This window comes from Salvelinus namaycush, chromosome 2 (genome assembly GCF_016432855.1).
Source record: "Salvelinus namaycush isolate Seneca chromosome 2, SaNama_1.0, whole genome shotgun sequence".
NCBI classification, from domain to species: domain Eukaryota; kingdom Metazoa; phylum Chordata; class Actinopteri; order Salmoniformes; family Salmonidae; genus Salvelinus; species Salvelinus namaycush.
In genome coordinates this window covers 46,321,212-46,342,087 of record NC_052308.1, presented here as the reverse complement: position 1 = coordinate 46,342,087, position 20,876 = coordinate 46,321,212, and the positions used below count along the sequence as shown (strand labels likewise).

General features: G+C 39.4%; 1 protein-coding gene across 1 annotated transcript; it reads right to left on the bottom strand.

Annotated features, from left to right (window-relative positions):
* Positions 1-9,964: 9,964 nt before the first annotated feature.
* LOC120026323 (homeobox protein XHOX-7.1-like) lies at positions 9,965-11,885 on the bottom strand. Its single transcript, XM_038971164.1, has 2 exons — positions 11,369-11,885; positions 9,965-11,010 (listed from the first exon to the last, which is right to left on the bottom strand). The coding sequence occupies exons 1-2, from the start codon at positions 11,868-11,870 to the stop codon at positions 10,592-10,594; spliced, it is 921 nt and encodes a 306-aa protein (XP_038827092.1). The 5' UTR covers positions 11,871-11,885; the 3' UTR covers positions 9,965-10,591.
* Positions 11,886-20,876: the final 8,991 nt, after the last annotated feature.

Here is a 20,876-nt window from a genome sequence, read left to right as displayed (position 1 = left end):
TTTAGTTTCCATGGCCGAGCAGCTGCACACAAGCCTAAAATGACCATGCACAATGCCAAGCGTCTGCTGGAATGGTGTAAAGCTTGCCACCATTGGAGCAGTGGAAACGCGTTCTCTGGAGTGATGAATCACGCTTCACCATCTGGCAGTGCAACAGATGAATCTGGGATTGGCGGATGCCAGGAACATGCTACCTGCCCGAATGCATAGTGCCAACTGTAAAGTTTAGTAGAGGAGGAATAATGGGATGGGGCTGTTTTTCATGGTTCAGGCTAGGCACCTTAGTGAAGGGAAATCTTAACGCTACAGCATACAATGACATTTTAGACGATTCTGTGCTTCCAACTTTGAAGCAACAGTCTGTGGCAACTTTCTTGTTTCAGCATGACAATGCCCCCTTGCACAAAGCAAGGTCCATACAGAAATGGTTTGACGAGGTCAGTGTGGAAGAACTTGACCGGCCTGCACAGAGCCCTGACCTCTACCCTATCGAACACCTTTGAGATGAATTGGAACGCCGACTGCGAATGTGAAAAAAAAACATACAGGCCAGAAATGTTAGGTTTCTAATATTTTCTCCTTTATTTTCCACACGATCGAACACACAAACGTTGAGCGTCTGTTTCATTGTAATAGAATGAAATTAAGTTTCATTAGCAAAACATGCAACCTTATTAAAAATAGAATTTATCTTTAACCATTCACATGTGGCTTGTTTGGAGGTCCAATGTCCTCACATTAATATAGCATAATTGCAATGCTGATTGATAATCATTACAGGGTAACATACTTGCCTTATCCAACTTCTATTTTGTGTCATTTAGCCAAAGCGCAAACAAACACTCACACCTATCAGGGGGGCAGATCATTTTGCAATTCTATGTTCTGTGACATTGCACAAAAAATTGCAAAGCGCCTCATTGTACAACTCAGTAATTTAGCCAAAGGGTGGCAGAAATCATTCTCTGGTTTGCTGATTTAAATTGGTCTGTAAAAGCAAGATCAGAAACGTGTTTGTTTACATTTAAAGGCTTGCCGAAGTAGTGTTTGTGTATCTTTTAATGCTTTCATTTATGAGGGTTTCAGGCAATTTTCCATCACATTTACAATGTTATTGTGTCTTAAAAACAAATACTGCCTCATTAGTTCACATAAGAAAATATTTCCCTTAAAATGTTCTAAATGACTGGCCAGAAATGGTAATTATACCCCTCTGACAAATTTAGCCACAAACAGAGATTTGTGTTTCGTTGTACTCCACCCTCTTCGAGTTGAGCAGAACTCCAAATTACATTCAATGTCCAATAAAGGCTTTGTTCCTCTTATCATTAGTATAATGTAGTTTGCACACTTTTAATACTTTTTTGTTTGTTTTCTAATGTTAACTTACTTAATTGTATTCAATGTGATTATCATGACACGACGTTATAATGCAACAGTTTTTCTCCAGCAACTATGCTAACTGATGTCAATCATTAGAGAGTTAACTTTTTTTTTAAAGTTCAAAGTACACGTGGGCACAACGGGAAGCAGCGAATGAAGTGTGTTGGAAATAACAGGATTGACACCCACAGATATGGCATAAACAGCCTGAGAGAACATATTTCTAAAAATGTTCAAATTCCAGACAAAGACCATTCTCTGAGGACAGTATTCAATCAATCCAGCCATGGTGGATTTCCGGTCAGTACTTTCAGAAGTGCATTTGATCTACACAGAAGAATATCCAGGATGGCGAGAGCTGACACTTGAGAAATAGTCAGTTGGGTTATGTGTACAGGATCAGAGTTAGTCAGGGTTGGTCAGGGTTGCGCTGGCTGATGAAGAATTTGGATATCCTTTGAAGATTCTTGAAAGTAGGCTTGAACAGAAAACTGTTCACTGGGTGAGATAAACTAAAACCAGCAGGACTCAGGGCCTGAGCTGTTCAGCCATGTTCTAAAATATATTTGTCACATTTTCTGAGAATTTAGAGAACATTAGGATTAGAACATTACAGTTTCGATGAGACATTTTGTACTGCCTTATAAATGCATTATAGCTATTTATACATTCATATAGTTTAAGGAGCCCTGAACTATTATGAATATTTACAGCATGTTTTACAGTGCATATTGCCACCAGTGTATAATGCTTTATGAATGCTTATGGCATTCAGGGAACATTCTGTTAGTACTTCTTATACAGATGCTTTAGAATTACTTGAAGGACATTTCTGTGTTTTGTAGAGCATAATAATTTGGTTTATTTGACTTTCATAATTTGGTTTAGTACAAGATCGTAGAACAACTGTTCTCATTTCCATGTCAACATTTTCCCTTTCCCATTCCTACCCAGTCATGACACAGAAGACACTCCTGACCCCTGGTGGATGCCAGAAGTTATCACTCAAGGAAACAGAAAAGTGTGCTCTACTCCTAATCCAGGGTTTCTCAAACGTGGTCCAAGGGGCCAACCCTGGTTGCACGATTTGGTTTTTGCCCAGCACTACACAGCTGATTCAAATTACCAACTCATCATCAAGCTTTGATTATTTGAATCAGCTGTGTAGTGCTAGGGCAAAAACTAAAACATGCACAACAGGGTGGGTCCCAGGACCGAGTTTTGGAAACCCTGCCTAATCAAGTAATCTAATGCTAGTTATGCTGCTTCAGAAAACACCATCAATCGCGAGTTAGCCTCTTCTGACCTAAGTGTTATTTTTTTCCATTTCATCTGGAGATACTTTTGTCTGATTCAGACAGAATGTTTGGAAATGGATAAATAGAGGTGATCTTGACTGAAGGTCCATTCCAATACATTTTGGTAGCTAGGGGGGAATTTTGCTATGTGGTCTAACTGTATAACACAGTTGTTAAATAATGTCCACTTCTTTTGAATTTTTTTTATTTTTTAAATGGAGTAAATTTCATTTCACATTCCATTACATGATGGCAATAGTATTTTGACTGACGTTCAGGAAGTGTCTTAAAGGTGTATTCAGTCTCAACTAAACGCCTGCATTCTGCGCAAAGGACATCATATTTCCATCTGTGTTGTGTGTTCCATGGAGGGACATTTTATGTCCTTGCATATTGTAATGAATACTCAGGGAGAAAAAGGTGTAGATTCACACGCAGAGCGCGGCAGATGTTTATTAAGCCTTCGCAGAAGGCAGGAATTGTGGTCGCAGGCAATGGTCAAACACAGGTAGGCAGTCAAAAACAAACAATACCTCACAACCATACAAACAGAAAGAACTGAACAAAATAGGGAGCTGATGAGACCAGGTGAAATCAATGAACAAAAATGAAAGACAGGGCTGTGTTCAAGAACACAAAGAAACAGGGCTACATTCAGGAACACAAAGAAAAGGCACACAAGGTTGACTAAGAAAAGAAAAGCAGAAACTTACACATATATCATTACTGCTACTGCTGTAACTGTTGACATTCTCCCTGCTTGCTACCAAATTTGTTATAAGTTGATTTATTGTTCTCAATAATGAAAATGAAATGCAATGGATTGTAGTAGTAGGAATTACCAGTAGCCTATTAACATAGTAATTATAGGCTACAAGTAGGACTACATTTTACTACAGTTACAAGGCAATTTCAAATATTTTCAAATAAACTCAACTTAACAGGAGGTGTAAACACAATTTATAAAAGTTTAGACTACTTTAAAATCCTATGCATGGAAAAATGACATAATATTATAATTTGATGGTGCTATATAGTTTATTACAATTACTGTTAGTATTAGCCCTACTACTAGCTACTTTTACCCCTGTCTAAATGTACCTTCTTTCATCAATCCCTCTACTAGCCTAAACCTGCACATTGTAATAATGGTACTGGCACTGCACTGTCCTGTATATAAGACCTGTATATACAGTGCCTTCGGAAAGTATTCACACCCCATTTTGTTGTTACAGCCTCAATTTTAAATGTATTACATTGAGATTTGCTTTTACTGGCCTACACACAATACCCCATAATGTCAAAGTGTAATCATGGTTTTTTAAATTTTAACAAATTAAATTCAAAATGAAAATCTGAAATGTCTTGAGTCAATAAGTATTTGACTCCTTTGTTATGGCAAGCCTAAATAAGTTCAGGGGGGAAAATGCTTAACAAGTTACATAATAAGTTGCATGATAGTGTTTAACATGATTTTTGAACGACTACCTCATCTCTGTACACCACACATAAAATTATCTCTAAGGTCCCTCAGTCGAGCAATGAATTTCAAACACAGATTCAACCTCAAAGACCAGAGAGTAAGGTTTTCCAATGCCTCACAAAGAAGGGCACCTATTGGTAGATTTAGTAAAAAATGTTTTTACAAAAAAGCAGACAATGAGTATCCCTTTGAGCATGGTGAAGTAATTTATTAGAATTTGGATGGTGTATCAATACACCCAGTCACTACAAAGATACAGGCATCCTTCCTAACTCAGTTGCCACAGAGGAAGGAAACCGCTCAAGAATTTCATCATGAGGCCAATGGTGACTTTAAAACAGTTACAGAGTTTAATGGATGTGATAGAACTGAGAATGGGTCAACAACATTGTAGTTACTTCACAATACTATCCTAATTGACAGAGTGGAAAGAAGGAAGCCTATACAGAATATAAATATTCCAAAACATACATTGTGTTTGCAACAAGACACTAAACTTTTTGTCCTGAATACAAAGTTTTATGTTTGGAGCATATCCAATAAAACACATTATTGAGTACTACTCCACATATTTTCAAGCATAGTGGTGGCTACATCATGTTATGGGTATGTTTGTAATCGTTAAGGACTAGGAAGTTTTTCAGGATATAAAAGAAACAGACTGGAGCTAAGCACAGACAAAATCCTAGAGGAAAACCTGGTTCAGTCTGCTTTCCACCAGACACTGGGAGATGAATTCACCTTTCAGCAGGACAATAACCTAAAACACAAGGCCAAATCTATGCTGGAGTTGCTTGCCAAGAAGACAGTGAATGTTCCTGAGTGGCCAAGTTACAGTTTAGACTTAAATCTACTTGAAAATATATGCCAAAACCTGAAAATGGTTGCCTAGCAATGATCAGCAACCAATTTGACAGAGCTTGAAGAATTATGAAAATAATACTGAGCAAATGTTGCACAATCCAGGTGTGGAAAGCTCTTAGAGACTTGCCCAGAAAGAGTCACAGCTGTAATCGCTGCCAAATTTGAGTCTACAAAGTATTAACTTAGGGTTGGGAATACTTATGTTAATTAGATATTTCTGTACTTAATTTTCAATCAATTTACTAAGATTTCTGAAAACATGTTTTCACGTTGTCATTATGGGGTATTGTATGTAGATGGGAGATAGAGAAAAAAATAATAATACATGTTAAATTCTTAAATTCAGGCTCGAAAAACACAACAAAATGTGAAAAAGCCAAGGGGTATAGATAATTTCTGAAGGCACTGTAACTGCATTATCGTGTTCATTTTTTTAAAAATTCTCTCATTTCACGTGTTTTTCGTATCTATATTACTACCTTTACTGTGCATTGTTGGGAAAGAGCTCAGACGTTAAGCATTTCACTGTACTGGTTGACACCTGCTGTATCCTGCACGTGACCTTGAAACGTGTATAGGTTATTAACCTCTACAATATGTGGACTCAGATTATGCGTGACTGCATAAACTACATAAAATACTGATTCAATCAAACTGTACAAATTCTGGTTCAGTGACTTATATTGTATTGTAGGCTACAACCATATGAAAAATAAAGTCAGGGCATTAATGCAACTTGTAAAATGTTGTGTGACCAAGTTATAAACTAATTCAAACGAGCGTCAGTTTGTTCCATTAACGGCAATTTCCTATAGCCTATATACTGTATATCTAATAACTAACTATACATTACAAAAAGAACGACAGTAAGATTGATGATAATATGAATAGGCCTAGTTATAATAACTGTATTATTCTATCCTACAATAAGGGCCATTTTAATGTGTGGTGGACACATAGGCCTTTATGTGAGAGCATAATTTATGTGAGCAATTTTGCTTGCGTTATAGGTTTGAATTAGGTCAATTGTAGTTTTGGTGGCTATTCGTGATGATTTATTGATACAATGCGCATATCGCAATAATCCATTTGGATGGATAGACCATGTCATAGCCCATGGTCATGCAACAGTATTTTTGTATTGTGCTAGACAACTTGAATGCTCAACTTTGAGCCAATAGGTAAACTGTTTGTAAATTGAACAATCATTTTCTCAAATATCTTTTTCCAGACACAGACATTTTTACATTAAAGCTACATTTCAGTCATTTAGCAGACGCTCTTATCCAGAGAGACTCACAGGAGCAATTAGGGCGAAGTGCCTTGCTCAAGGGCACATCGACAGATTTTTCATCTATCGGCTCGTGGATTTGAACAAGCTACCTTTCGATTACTGGTACAACGCTCTCAACCGCTATAGCGATAGGCTAACTGCCGCCAGACAAACGTTACACATTGCCTGTATGAGGATAATAGGACTCCTAGCGCTGCCATTCAAGTAAAGTACAGTCAGCCGCTTGAATGAGCCTGAGGGTATAACATTCCTAGCTCATATTTTGGTAAAGGATTGGAAATATCTCATTATAGGCCTAATGCTTGTAATCAAATGGTTAAAAAAAAAATTAAATGAGGTTGTTCATTTACCTATTGCCTATATGCATTTGCCTATATGCGTTACTGAAATTACCTGGACAGCAATGTCCATAGCCTATCAAACAGCGTCAATTCTGAAACACATTAGACAGCAAAAAACGTGGCATCGTGAGAGAAAATGTTTAAATATAATATTCTGATTACCCACCACGGTGTAGTGATCCGCTTAATATTTGTAAAGGAAATAAGCATAAACAACAATAGCCTACTCTATTAAGAAAATAGTCTAAATATGATCAGTTTTAAGTAAATTCAGGTCAACAGAGGAAGCTGCCTGTTTCCCGCCTCGATACTATTGTATAACTGTGTTGTATAACTTCATATGCAATGTAGGCCTACTTATTTATTTATGAGTTTATTTTACCACAATCCCAGACAGGCACTAAAATAATTGCCATCCTTCTCCCTTGACAGTGGGGTCTGGCGCATATGAGGGGCAAGAAACGAAATGGTGTTTCTCTCCTCACTGTAGGCCTACCCGTTGTGATCCTTTGGAAGATATAAACAAGTGAGTTTGGTTTGCTTTTTGGCTTCAGGCAAGATAGAGGGGGAAACGAAAGAAAGACAATCTTCTTGAAAGAACCGACAGATCCCCTTTGGCTCTTTTGTGTGAAGTTTTTTCCCATTCAGACAGAGCGTTCATCCGTGTGATTTCTCAACTTATTGTCATTACTTATTTATTAATTGATGCCTACTGGGTGAAATTGAGCGTCGAGGGACTCGCCACAACGCACGTTACAAGCCTGCACATCGCAGAAAACTATCTTTTGACTGCCTATGGTAGGGCAGTGCTGTGCAGGCATATAACCTATTATCTTCCAGCGAACCTCTGTGCAATTCAACTTCACCATAACATAAAAGCTGTAGCCTATAAATCTATTGTTGTTTATCCGGCGAAATAATATATTTTTCGCCCACAGAAACGTGGCCTTGTTTACGTTGGGCGCGTTTAAGCAATTCACTTTTGTCAAGTTGGTGACCTTTTCAAAGTGTGTTGCATTAAGGGGATACAAATTGTCCGACTTGCACCTAGTCGACTGCATGAACTTTACAAAAATCATGGGATCAAATGTCATGAAGGTTTGACTGCAGTTGACTGCACGTGTCTGCAGTTGCTATTTGCCAACTTCATCCTGCAGCCATTGCCTGGATTGTGGGAAACTCTTACCAATTATTATAATGTTTTTGTTTGACCCATGCAAACGTGACCAAAGAGATGACTGAACTAGGAATCAACTTTGCCTTGATTCGTGTATTCAGTGGATATACAAATGAATGTGATATTTGAGGCTCTCTCTCACTAATTAATTGTGCAATCTACACACATGATTTCAGTTTGTGAGGGTGTGATATGGTGGTTGTAGACATGTTTATTTCAACATTATAAAGACACACTTGCATAAACAATAGCAATACTGCCATGTTGATCTAAGCCTTGCTGTTGGAAACCACATTAGTGTCCGACTTCAGGCTGTTGCAGATGCACCACCGCGACTTCACTCATTCGTCTACAGTCGGTTTGCTTTAGCCTTTACCACTCAAACGCGCCCAATACATTCGCGTGAATGCTGAAAAGGAAAGGAAATGCGAGGGAAGAAAACTGTTGCACGTTGCCAGTCCCTCATTGACATTTTAGGAATGATAAAAGTTCTGCCTTGCCTGGAGCTATAGCCTCGCTGGAGCCAGCGTTCATCTGCGGAAGATTGCCTTTGCTCGTTATAGCAATTATTTTACTCTAATTTAACCCCTGCCTGGATGGCATGACCGGTTAAAAGCAGCCTCAATTTGGGAGCGGGTAGTAATTTTCCCATATTATTTTCCTATTTTGCTACAAGTCTTCATCATTGCAACAATTGACATGGACTTTATTAGGTTTCAAAAATATTTTCTCTCTGTGCCCAACTGAAGAATGTCAAGTAGCCTGCATTTATGTGTCGAATGACACACGTCTGCTAACACCGTAGAAGTGGCTCCTCCACAATGTAGGTGTCACCTGTCCAATTATAGTCGGTAATGACGTTCCACCGAATCGTTTAGGCCTACAGGCAATTGAGCCCTATAGACTCAATCTCTAATTTGCCGGAGTGTTTTGAAGTCTGCACAACTGATGGTTGTAGATGTTGGTCCTCACTGAGCTCTCCTGGCGCCAACAAAATCTGGGTGAGTTATTTGAAAGCAATGGGCAACAGCTGTAGAAATATATTCCGCGTTTTGCTCAGCGAAATGACATTTGACAGGTCTAATTCATAGCTGTTACACTTACACTGACTGCAATGTTCAAGAAACGGCTGCTCTTTCACAATTAGGCCTACAAAAATGTGGGTGAAATATATTTTAAACTGGCTACCCCTATGGTCACACAGACAACAACAAAAAACGTGAGTGAAAGATATTTTGAACTGGCTTCCCTTATGGTCACACAGACAAAGCATGCTTGCAATTTGCGTATTCTGTCGACGCCTCTGTGCGTTTATTTCCAAGGTTTCTGCCTTTTAAAAGTTCAAAAGGCTTATTTTTAATTAGGCTACTTTTCCACAGTGATAGTCCAACCGGAAATATCAGGCTAAAGTCCTGCTTAAATAGTTTTTATGTATATTAAACAATAGCGTTCGAATGAAGTCGCACAATTTTTGAAGAAACATATAGGGCTACGTTTTGTTGATTGAATTAATGTATAGAAAAATGAAATACATTTTAGAGTAGATTGGTCTGAAATATAGACTACTATTCCCACATTTTCCCAGCATATTAGTCATTTTCCCATTAGAAATATTATTCAAGTAGCCAACCACTGTCTACACTCATTGAACATTGAACTCGATATTTTCTGACGCTGACACCACATCATTATGAATACTGAAGTTGGCCTAAAATCAACAAAGTGTAACAAAACATAATATCAACAGCAAATTCAAATTTTAAAAGCAGTGAAGTCATCACTGCATTTAGCTAATATGTAATAAATAGGCACTACTCAATAACTGCTGGCACGTTTGAATTTAAATTAGGTCTATATACAGGCTAATCTAGACTGGCTACATAGAGAAGCCACCAATGGAAATGTGGTTCAAAGTCATGGAAAAGTCATGAAATTCCATCTGTCAAAATGTGTATGAACCCTTAATGGTGAACAATCAGAGGTCTCTGTAGCATAATGTCATTTGGGGATTACTGTGAACATAGTCTAATGGACCGATTTGAAAAAAGACAGCTCCTGCACCTCTCATCCCAAGCCAAGCACTGAATCTAGTCATGTGTACTGCCAATCAACATGAGCAACTGCTTAATGAAAAAGAATAAACCATTTATTGTTAATTTATGTCACAAATATATTCAATATAAATGAGGGTATTTTTCAAATATACAGTAGTTTACAGTACACAAATCCCTTCCGAAGGGAATCATTCAAACAACAGACAGTGTTGTTATAATATTTTTTTAAAATGCTGTGGTTTTCCGAATTTAACAAAGAGCATTAATTGACATTGGATTAAGTAACCCACTATTTTACGCATTGACATGAATGCAAGTGAAAAATATACCATCTTAGTTATCCTTAGTCTGCAGTGACAGCAGTTCACAGAAGTGATGAGAGCCCAACCTACCTTTTGGGTCTTATGTGTGTTGGTGCAAAACCCAATGAGTAAAACTTTCGCATGGTTTAAGTTTTTAGTGGACTCGGGTAGAGCTTAGCTAAGCTTTAGTGACCCAATAATCAACCATGGCATCAAACTAATGGCAAAGTAGATGACTATACTTGACATACCGAGGAAGACTGCACTTTTACAAGGCAGTCCTTACTTATGACTATCCAGTCGTGATATTCAACACCAGGTAGTCTTTTGGCGATGTGGGTCTATGTTGAAGCACTTCATAGTCAACATGGCACAGAATATGTCCTTCCTTCACGTCAGGCGAGGTGATACATGCTGTATCCGACATGAGCAGCGTACAGTCCCATGGGAGACATCGGCAGGGAGTGCCTCTGGAAGTGGTGCGACCCTCCATACGACGAGGGGACATGCGCACCGAGCGGAAAGGAAATTCCGAACGCCGGAGGCAGCATTGGCTTGGCTGCCATTTTTAGTTTTTCCAGTTCTGCCTCCTGGAGCCTCTTGGCTTTGGCTCGTCTGTTCTGAAACCATATTTTCACCTGGGTCTCAGTCAGGTTGAGCGAGCTGGAGAACTCTGCGCGCTCGGCGATGGAGAGGTACTGCTTCTGGCGAAACTTCCTCTCCAGAGCCAGGAGCTGGGACGTGGTGAAAGGGGTCCGGGGCTTTCTGTTGGTCTTGTGCTTTCTCAGTGGACAGGCGGGGGGACTTAGTCTTCCTGCAATAACCACGATAGAAAACATCGTCAAAAATCATACTTTCAGAGTGACAGACATGGATGAGTTAAAGTTGTTTTGATGTGTAGAATTCATAATAATGCCATAAACTTTCAAATAGTTTATATCCAAAACACTTAATGGAACTGCCGTATCATTTTAGGCTAGGCCTATGAATTCGTAAAAACGGAGACGTTAGAAAATACTAAGTGATAAAATACCCAACTAGGTGCTTAAACTGCAAATATATATGGCAGACTAAAATTCCCACAATCAATAAGTTGCTTTAAATCATACAAAACTTTTCACCCAATTTACTCACGCATTATGGAAGGATAAATAGAAATTTAAAAAACTTACGTGGAGTAGGCGAAAAGCGAGGGCTCTGTATCCAAGAGTTTCGGTCTTGACTTTCTGGACTCTCGGGTTTAACCATTGCGTCCTCTTGCATGTTCATAATGTCGCCTACCGAGAACGGCGACCCGATCCGGGCCAAGGAGGGGACCGAGTTATCCAGACTCGAAAGCGAGCCCATCCGTGAGCCTAGCGCCTGGGACGTCCCCGCCATGGATGATCTTTCTGGAGGTGTCAAGTCTCTGTTCGGTTTCCTATCAGCCATCAGAGCCTCGACGCTGAAGGGAAGAATCGCAACTTTGGGCTTGATCGCTGTCTCCTCGGCCATCACAATCAAATTGGTCTGCATCTCGCCTTTTCCAACGAGAACCGAACGCGAATGAATGTCTTCAGTTTTCAAGCCAATGGATAAAGCTGACATGGTAATAGTTGGGGCCATACAGGTTTGGCCTTCACTTGGAGGTAAACACTCGAAGTATCGAAAAGTAGAGTGACAGAAATGTCTCATGTGCTCCTATGCTGATGGCATCCTCATGTTTATCTGAACACACTGGTGAGCAGTGCTATAAGGCAGGCGTGGGGACGCCACCCTCCAATCAGAAGTGATGTGGGTGGGACATAGAGATTCCAGTCGAGCAGGAATCTCAGCCACAACTGATGTGATGAGAAGCTTGGCTATTTGACTGGCAGGGGGAAGTAAACAATGTTAGGCTACATTTTACAACTTGAAATTAACAAACCTTGTGCAAATACTTAATTGGGCATGGTAGACGTTCAATTAGCAACAGGAATGAAAACATGTTATTACTTTCAATAGAATAATTTATATAGAAAATATGAATATTATTATTAACAATCTTATTTGGTGTTATTGTTATTATTACTGTGGTGGTGGTACTCTTGCAGTAGTATATCAGTAACTGTGTAATTGCTGCTTGGGCTGTCACAAAAATTGGTTTATCAGAGGACGTGATAAGTGTCATGTTATATTGAAATGATTATCAAAGCATTATATAGGCTACTATAGGTATTTATACTATTATACTACTTATCATATGTCTTACGACTTTATGTTGCTATTACGTTCAACAGGTCAAGTAGAAACTCTCGAATGTTGCCTAACGTTCACTGCCTTCGTTTATGTGATCGGCCTCTTGCAGAGCAATTTTTATTGATGGCTGCAGGGCTCTAATCATATTGAAACACACAGGCCTTCGCAGTCATTTAGGGGTAATTATCGAGCTTGGGGGAGGGATCACTGGGATCTTTCCCTTTGACTACATCCATTAAAGTCTAAAATTATTTGGAGTCATGGAGGCAACCGTGGAGCCTATGTTCGATTTAACCTACGACTGTCATTGATTTAGTCCACCTGTCTACTTTGGGAATACTTGAAAATCTATATTCTAATAGGATATACAGTAGCCGTATCAGCTTTTTTTATATAGCGAGATAGGGCCAACGTTTCCTCAGTTACTTTTATGTTTGATCTCCATTATTTATCTCAAATTGATTTATTAATGACCGTGACACATAGTCATTCAATTATAACTAAGCCTATAACTCTATATAGTAAGCTTTCTTTTAATTTTCTCTTCACTAAAATGAAGCGGTTAATGCAATCTCAAATGTGTACGAAAATCACGAAAAAGAGTTACTATTCTTATTTCATGCGGTCTGTTTAGCTCTCTGGAAAGCGTCTGCGTCGCTAATTGCTAAGTATAAACAATCTGTCAAGATGTGTCAGTCCCTCTAATAGTCAGACAAGTTATGTTGTTTTTAGGCGCCAGCAGCGGCATGATCAAAGCGCTCGACTTTAGGGAGACTATTGAAAATCTTTAACCCGCATCAAGAGCGCAACCCGCCTCTTCCTTGCCCGCCCTAGCCTTGGGACACTATTCAGCATGAAAAATTAGCTCAGTCGATCGCACGCCATTTCCAACTATTTAAATGGGATACTAGCTGGTGTAATAGTAGGCTACTCAGAAGAAAAGGTAAATGCTTCCTACTAGTTATTTTCAGAGAGTCCTCTGAAGTAACGTAGGCTATAGGCATCCCTACTGCGTTTAGTAAGGGAACGTGGTGATTTAGCTCTGAAGCTGTCTCAACTCTTGAGCGTAAATTCTTGTTGTTGTGTAATTACACCATTCAATGTGACATGATTTAGGAGTGATGTTTGAGGTAGCCTATCCATTATTTCTGCTGTTGTTAGGCGTATTATATAGGCCTACCCTACCTGTAATATCCATCATTAACTGTAAATTCCACTTTTGTTTTGGGATAAATAGGCTAATCATTGGTTATACCTGATACAATTTCACACAAGTGGGTAATTTAGCGTTTGCTTCATTCTACATCCGGTTCTCAGGGGGAAATACATTTGCAACTATGTATATTTGGGAAACACTTAAGCCCATAACCTAGATTGAGTGACACTGCGTGCACCGCGCTCTCTCTTTCTTTGAAGTCACTGGGACCTCTTGTGTTGCAGGTCTGTTTGAAGTTGAGTCCTGCGACGAGTCTTCTGCTCCCGCGCACTTCTCCATCCTCGAGAACGTACTCTTAAAATGGTCCTCGCGCGTAAACACAAATAGTCACAGATGATAGCCCAAACAGTACCACGTCTAGTCAAGCGACTGCATATTTCACCGGGTTTGGCTGTAGAGAGGACACAGAAAATGAGAAAGGAGGGACTTTATGTAGTATGTGAAATTTCCCCTCGAAGAGCGCCAGAGCCCTGGGTAAAGACACTCTTCTTTGTTTACTTCAGTTTATTTGCGTTGTGAACAGAGGGATAGCGCTGGAGGAAAATTAGAATCCCAGACACTGCCCTTTCAAAATAATTATGTGCCATGGAAAAAACGATTACCATAACATTTTATTTAAATCCCGAGGCAACAAATGAGGGCTGAGCGGAGATACAAAACAACTGTAAGCCTCATCGGAGCTTTGTTTAACTTTATAAACTACCTTTGATTCGGAGTCAAGAGGCAGGGAGGCGAGACAAAGGGCCATTGTGGTCGCCTCTGAAAGTTGTCTTAACCCTTTTCATGCAAAGTCTGTCAGTTTTGACTTAAAAGACATAAAAGGCACTGCTGATTTTAAAAGGCATTTCAGGCAAAATATTTGCACTTGGTGAAAGTAAATGACTTTCGTCTGGCCACATTGCTTATATGACGAGCTGACTGATCTTATTCTCAGGTTTTTAAACCAAAACATCACGTTGCATGTGATGTGAATATTATAGCTTCGTTTCAGTTTAGCTGACCCCTTTTGTGGATGTTGAAGTATATGACAGTGGCAGGATATCCAAATAATATAAGGTTCTTTTTCTATGCATTTTGATAAAGTAATCAATGAGCGCACGTATATTTGACGCCTTATGGACGTAACACCAATCATTAAACCACAAATGGGTTGTTTCGAACTCTGGTGAACTTTTGTCATGACACATTCCCTGAACCTGTCTCTTTAAGAAATCCTAGCGCTTATCCCAGAATGGAATGTCCAATTTTGAGTGGCCTAAATTAATTTGATCTCGACATTATGATGCACTTCAGAAAGATTAAAGGGACAGCCGACAGTCTCCTCCAAGATCTCCATAATTATAGATAATGTATCATATTTCAAAGCAATTAGCTCAATCAGGCGTAACGAGGCACTTTGCTGCCAGTAAGTAACAATGCCTCATGGTCATTTAAGCTTCAACATGACATGCAGTCTCCAAGCTTGCAGGCTCGCCTGAAATCTATTGGCGCAGTTGGCAGGTGTATGTTCAAAGTCTCCTTTCTTACTAACACAACAAACCAATGAAGTCATGAAGATAGATTTGAAGTGGAGTACAGGAAGAGGGAATCTTCCAATTTTGCGACGGACACATGGTATCCTACATAGACATCTACGGCCTATCAAACCAATAGCGCAATATGTCCTCAATCAGGATATTTTCGCTCGAGCGTGTGTGCGTGTGTGTCGGCATTTCTATCACTCTATAATGATAATATAATCACGGTAAGTTTGACTGATATTGCCTTTCTCAAATCCAAGCACATTAGGCCTTCTTGAAAATATGCCTAAATACAGCATATTTAATTTAGAAAGCACTGACAAGTAGCCTATGTGTAGGCTATATGCTGCATGGATGTATTTAGTGTAGTGCGTTAGTATGCTCTTGAGTATAGGCTATTTATATAGGCTATTCGTAAAAATAAAAATAAAACTTTCAGCAAAACATTGTGAAAATATAGGTCCCTAAGTTATTCATCACTTTTGTGAATGGAATTTTATATTGATTTTCACATTTCAAAATGTTGCTTCGGATTTCACCCAGGCACCCAGCCTATCATATGTTATACGGTTTCTTGCTTTAAAAACATCTGCTAACAATTCTTCAAAACTGAACGATGAATACATCCCAAAAGGAAACCAGCGCGTAATAATGAATACTGTGATGAAAAAACTACAGGTGAAAGGATCTTTATCATCTCATGCCTAGAAAATGTGGCTATACTCCGCATATTCAAGTCTCAAAGTTGAACAAATTCGCCAAGTACAAACCGAGATTGTGAACGCATTCACCATTCATCTCCTCACCTTTCACGGGTGACAGGGATGAGAGTGTCCCTACGGTGACGGCAAAAGTCTCTCGTGGTAAAGAAAGGGGGTTTCAGTTCGCTTGTCGCCTGCGCAGCGGGGGACAATATTGTTCGCAGGCCAGTGTCATTCAAAGAAATATTTGCGTGACATCGTCTCCTCGAATGCTCGGAAACTCTCATAATTTGCAAGGGAGTCTGTCATCCGTCAAGCGAATCCAGGCGAAGTACCGTAAGACTGTTTTGGTAGCCTGTCTTGCAATGGACATGCCATGCTGAGAAAATGGTAGGCCTAATAGTCATTTATTACCCTTACTGAAAATACAAGTTAAACTGTTGAAAAACGCAACTTTGTGTTAACTAGAATGTTCTACACCTTAAGCAACATTTACGTCCATCTAAGAAAAGTTAATGAAAGTGAGCAAAAAATAGCGGTATATATAGCCTAACCTAGACACCTTCCTGTATGTTCCTGTTATACCAATATAAAAGGTTTGTGTCGGAGTAATAAAAGGGCAGAGGATACTTTTCGTTATTTGGGAATTGAAGCATTATGTTATAGCAAAATGCTCTCAGAAAATAAGTAGCCTAATGAATTACTATGAATAACTATAATTTATTATTGCTATTATTGTTATGATGATGTTATTGGTACTATATTCATTACACTAGGTTGGTAATAAAAGGAAATGGAAAGATACTTTTCCCAAGCATATAAATAATTTTATTGATAGGGGTAGTCGACAATGATGATCAATCACTTCATATGGCACTCTATCTGGCCCTCATATTTAGCTTGTCTGAGCCGGCATTAATTCAAATGTCCGTATATGACATGTTAATATAACCTAACATATCTTCACATGCAATCTCTCTCTCTCTCTCTCTCTCTCTCTCTCTCTCTCTCTCTCTCTCTCTCTCTCTCTCTCTCTCTCTCACACTCACACACACCGACACACATACACACACACCTTACAGTTGACCATATATGTTCCTATAAGCACATGACCTCTGGATGACATGAAAAGACAAATAATTTCAGGATGTGAACTGCCGAATCTGACGCCACTGCCCTTATTGTCTGGCTCCCTATCTTCTGTAAGTGTTAGATAAAATTGCGTAGCTCTTTGGATTTACAACCTTTCATCCTTCAATCAACGACATCTCAATAACTCAATTACCCGAGGTATTGGTGTGAAATTGAATGATCGCCCGTTATTTCTCTCATTCCATTAAACAGAAAGCCAACTAATAAAATCATTTGCAAACCATTGGCGCGGGTAATATGATATAGGTCATGCAAATAGTTGATTTAACTAACGAGAATAATGGAATTTGGTTTTTATCGTTCCCCAACATTCTTCAAACGCTCAGTGCGCTTGTTGATTGGGAACTAGCTAAATGTATTCATAATTAAATGTGTTTGGCCTAATAAGCGCACCACAAGCAATAGCTGCAGTAACAAATCATTTCGAGACGCTGGATAAAAAACGAGTCGAAGACGCTGACGATTATGTAAATGAGGTCCATAGAGTGCTGTCACCCATTAATTCCCTATGATCCAAAAACAAATTGCTCGATTGACGAAACGTCACCTCCTAAACTTTCAATGTCGGGTTCCACATAGTCCAGTTAGTACTAATTAATAATAAATTAATACAGAATAGACAGACAGACAGACAGACAGACATGTCAGTAGGCCTATGCATTTAGGCCTATACACATTTAGAAGGGTATTTGCAATGCCATGATTAGCCTATGTGATATTTCGAAAACCCATCACCTTGTACAATTATTCGTGTTCTGTAATGGATTACACACCACTAGACAAATATTTTCTAAAACGTTAAAGGAATTTATTTTCAGCGATATAATAGCCTGAAAATACAGTATTTCCCGATATTCTCCAAATAGAGCTCATGTTAACGTCACAGATTTAGACAATGTTGTCATGAATTAAACTCACCTGCTTTTTCAATTTCGAAAAAACGTTGCGTTTAACATCGTCATATCAAGACTTTCATGAAATGCACTCTCCTGTCACGGAAACACGATTATATCCCGATTAAAAGTTGAAAATGGTTTCATGTTACAAATCTAGTCCTTCTATATGAACCCTACATAGATCCCCTATTTTTCCTGTCATTGTTTGTCACAGGATAGAAATTAACCATTTACTTGAGGATATGACCAGCAAAAGTGACGTTTTTATTGAAAATTGTATTGACACTTAGACCCTGTTCAAAAGATCCCCATCTGACACAATATTGGAATTACCATACACCGAAAACAGATTCACAAACTATGAGGGTAAACTTCCCTATTTACAAATGATCTGTATGCACATTATGTCATACTGTACATATTAGACCTAGGCCTACTATAATTATATTGTAATACTAAAATGACATATAGTATTTCGTTGAACAATCTCAGCAATGCTGCATGGTTTTGAAATTCCTTCATGAAGTCTAGAATTACAGGCTTTTCACAAACAAATCAAAAAGTATGATATGATATTAATGTCTTTCTGAAAATGTAGCTTCTGCTACCTCCCTTGCAACCCAGAAACTATAATAATTCTCCAAATCAAGGGTTCAAATGCATCTCTGAACAACAACGGTGATAATCTAGACAACTCTTAATAAATTGCTGAATCATCATTGAATCATCAATGCTCAAATGAAAAAACAACTTTGATCTAATTGGTAGTAAGGGAGTCATAAAGGTGCCAATTTGATATAAAGAAAAGCTCTGGGGGCATTGTTGTGCCACATTGTGATATCTGCGTTCTAATCTTGTCTTTACATTCTAGTGCCACACTGTACGCCAGCCCCCAAGCCCCCATTTTGGTTTATACCCTCCTTAGATCTGAGCAAAATAAGCAAGACTGGAGAAAACCAAAACAACAAGGTATCCGTAAAAGAGGGGGGGTTGTCGGCTATGGATGGCAACACTCACTCACCCTCCTCTCCTGTCTCCCAGATCACAATGTAGCATACTTGACTCCAACATAATCTCACAAGACTCAATAGTCTGCAGCCCAAGTTTATCTAGAGGGGGTTGATCTACCCAACCCTAGCCCCATTGTCAACCCCTCTCCCTCCCAGTGACCCTGTGCTGACTCCAGCCCCCTAATCCTTTAAATGTGGGGCAAAGCTTGAAATGACTAGGAGCCATGCTTTGCCACAGGTGACGTCCTCTGCCTCCCTTTGTTTCCCCGCGTGGCCAGGGGGGATCATGGGTAAAGTCGCTGGAGATCCTCTCCATGTCTAATGGGGGGGAAATGGAGCAGGAATCAAAGCCCACACATGGATGGAGGAGGAATTCTGACAAATTAGGGTACCAAGCAATTCTTCTTCATCCAAATGGTCAAATGGTGAGTGTTGGAAATGTGAGTATTTGTAGAAAAGTTTAAGTCCCTTTAAGGAGTCCAGGAGGTGAGTGGACTCCCTGGCCAATCATGCATATTCATTGTAGGGAGTAAAGAAGAGCAGTAGACAATTTTGCCAAGACATATGATGACATTTCCTGTCCAACCCATACACACACTATGCACATAGAGCACACATGGCTGTCCACACACACACACACACACACACACACATTACATGCATACAGAGAGTTAGTTCTCAGCGAGGTCATTGGGGCCAGCGGCACCACAGTCGGAACCCCATCCCTGCAGTAGATATATTTAATTTAATTAAAGCCTGTCAGCGCTATTGATTTTGGCACTTTCAATTATGGCCCGGCATTTATGGGCAGTGGATCTACTGATCTGTGATGAAGGCCCTATCAGTGCGGGACCACATGGACGGAAAGGCACTTTGTCTCCCTTATGGGCAGACGCTGTCTGCCACAGATGCTGACGTATTGCCCCAGCCCCGGCCCAGCTCCCCTTCTGCTCCCCATAATTAATTTGTCATTAGACAGCTCTTTATTGTTTAATTTGTGCCGTTCGTAATCAAATTGGGCAGATTAAGTGCTACAGAATTTAGAGGGGGGTGAAAAATGACCACTTTTAATTGCCTTGGGGTTTTATGACACTCTATGGCCATTACCCACCCTGTATTTTCCCCTCACTTTTTGAACGATGAAATGGAGGGGGATATTCTTTGTGAAGATCAAGGCGGTATCACGGAAGCTCGTTAAAGGGTTTCTCAGCGATATATTTCCCCTTGCAGTCCTAATTGCAAAAGTCAGCCTTACAAATTAATGTGTTTATTTATGGATGTGGCCTTTTGCTTGTGTTGTGTTGTGTATATTCCCACTGTGCCGGATGGTCGGCAATGGTAATGGCTCAGTAGTAGCTATTACCAGGAGGCAGGCCTTTAAACGGCAGTAGTATGAACTCAGGTTATTCATTGAGATTATTATTTAGATATGTGTATGTACAGTACCAGTCAAAAGTTTGGACACACCTACTCATTCAAGGGTTTTTCTTTATTTGTACTATTTTCTACATTGTAGAATAATAGTGAAGACATCAAAATGATGAAATAACACATATGGAATAATGTAGACACCAAAAAAGTGTTAAACAAATCAAAATATATTTTAGATTCATCAAAGTAGCCACCCTTTGCCTTGATGACAGCTTTGCACACTCTTGGCATTCTCTCAACCAGTTTCACCTGGAATGCTTTTCCAACAGTCTTGAAGGAGTTCCCACATATTCTGAGCACTTTTTGGCTGCTTTTCCTTCACTCTGCGGTCCAACTCATCCCAAACCATCTCAATTGTGTTGAGGTTGGGTGATTTTGGAGGCCAGGTCATCTGATGCATCACTCCATCACTCTCCTTCTTGGTCAAATAGCTCTGTTGCTCTGTTGAAAAACAAATGATAGTCCCACTAAGCGCAAACCATTCACCTACTCTGCGTCTCACAAAGAACCAAAAATCTCAAATTGGGACTCATCAGA

What these genes read in the sequence shown, in the direction of transcription:
- LOC120026323 (XM_038971164.1), bottom strand. Translation starts at nt 11,870, where the DNA reads ATGAGACATTTCTGTCACTCTACTTTTCGATACTTCGAGTGTTTACCT. An exon ending in TCGCTTTTCGCCTACTCCAC is followed by an intron (nt 11,011 to 11,368) that starts GTAAGTTTTTTA and finishes TGGTTATTGCAG; the next exon opens with GAAGACTAAGTCCCCCCGCC.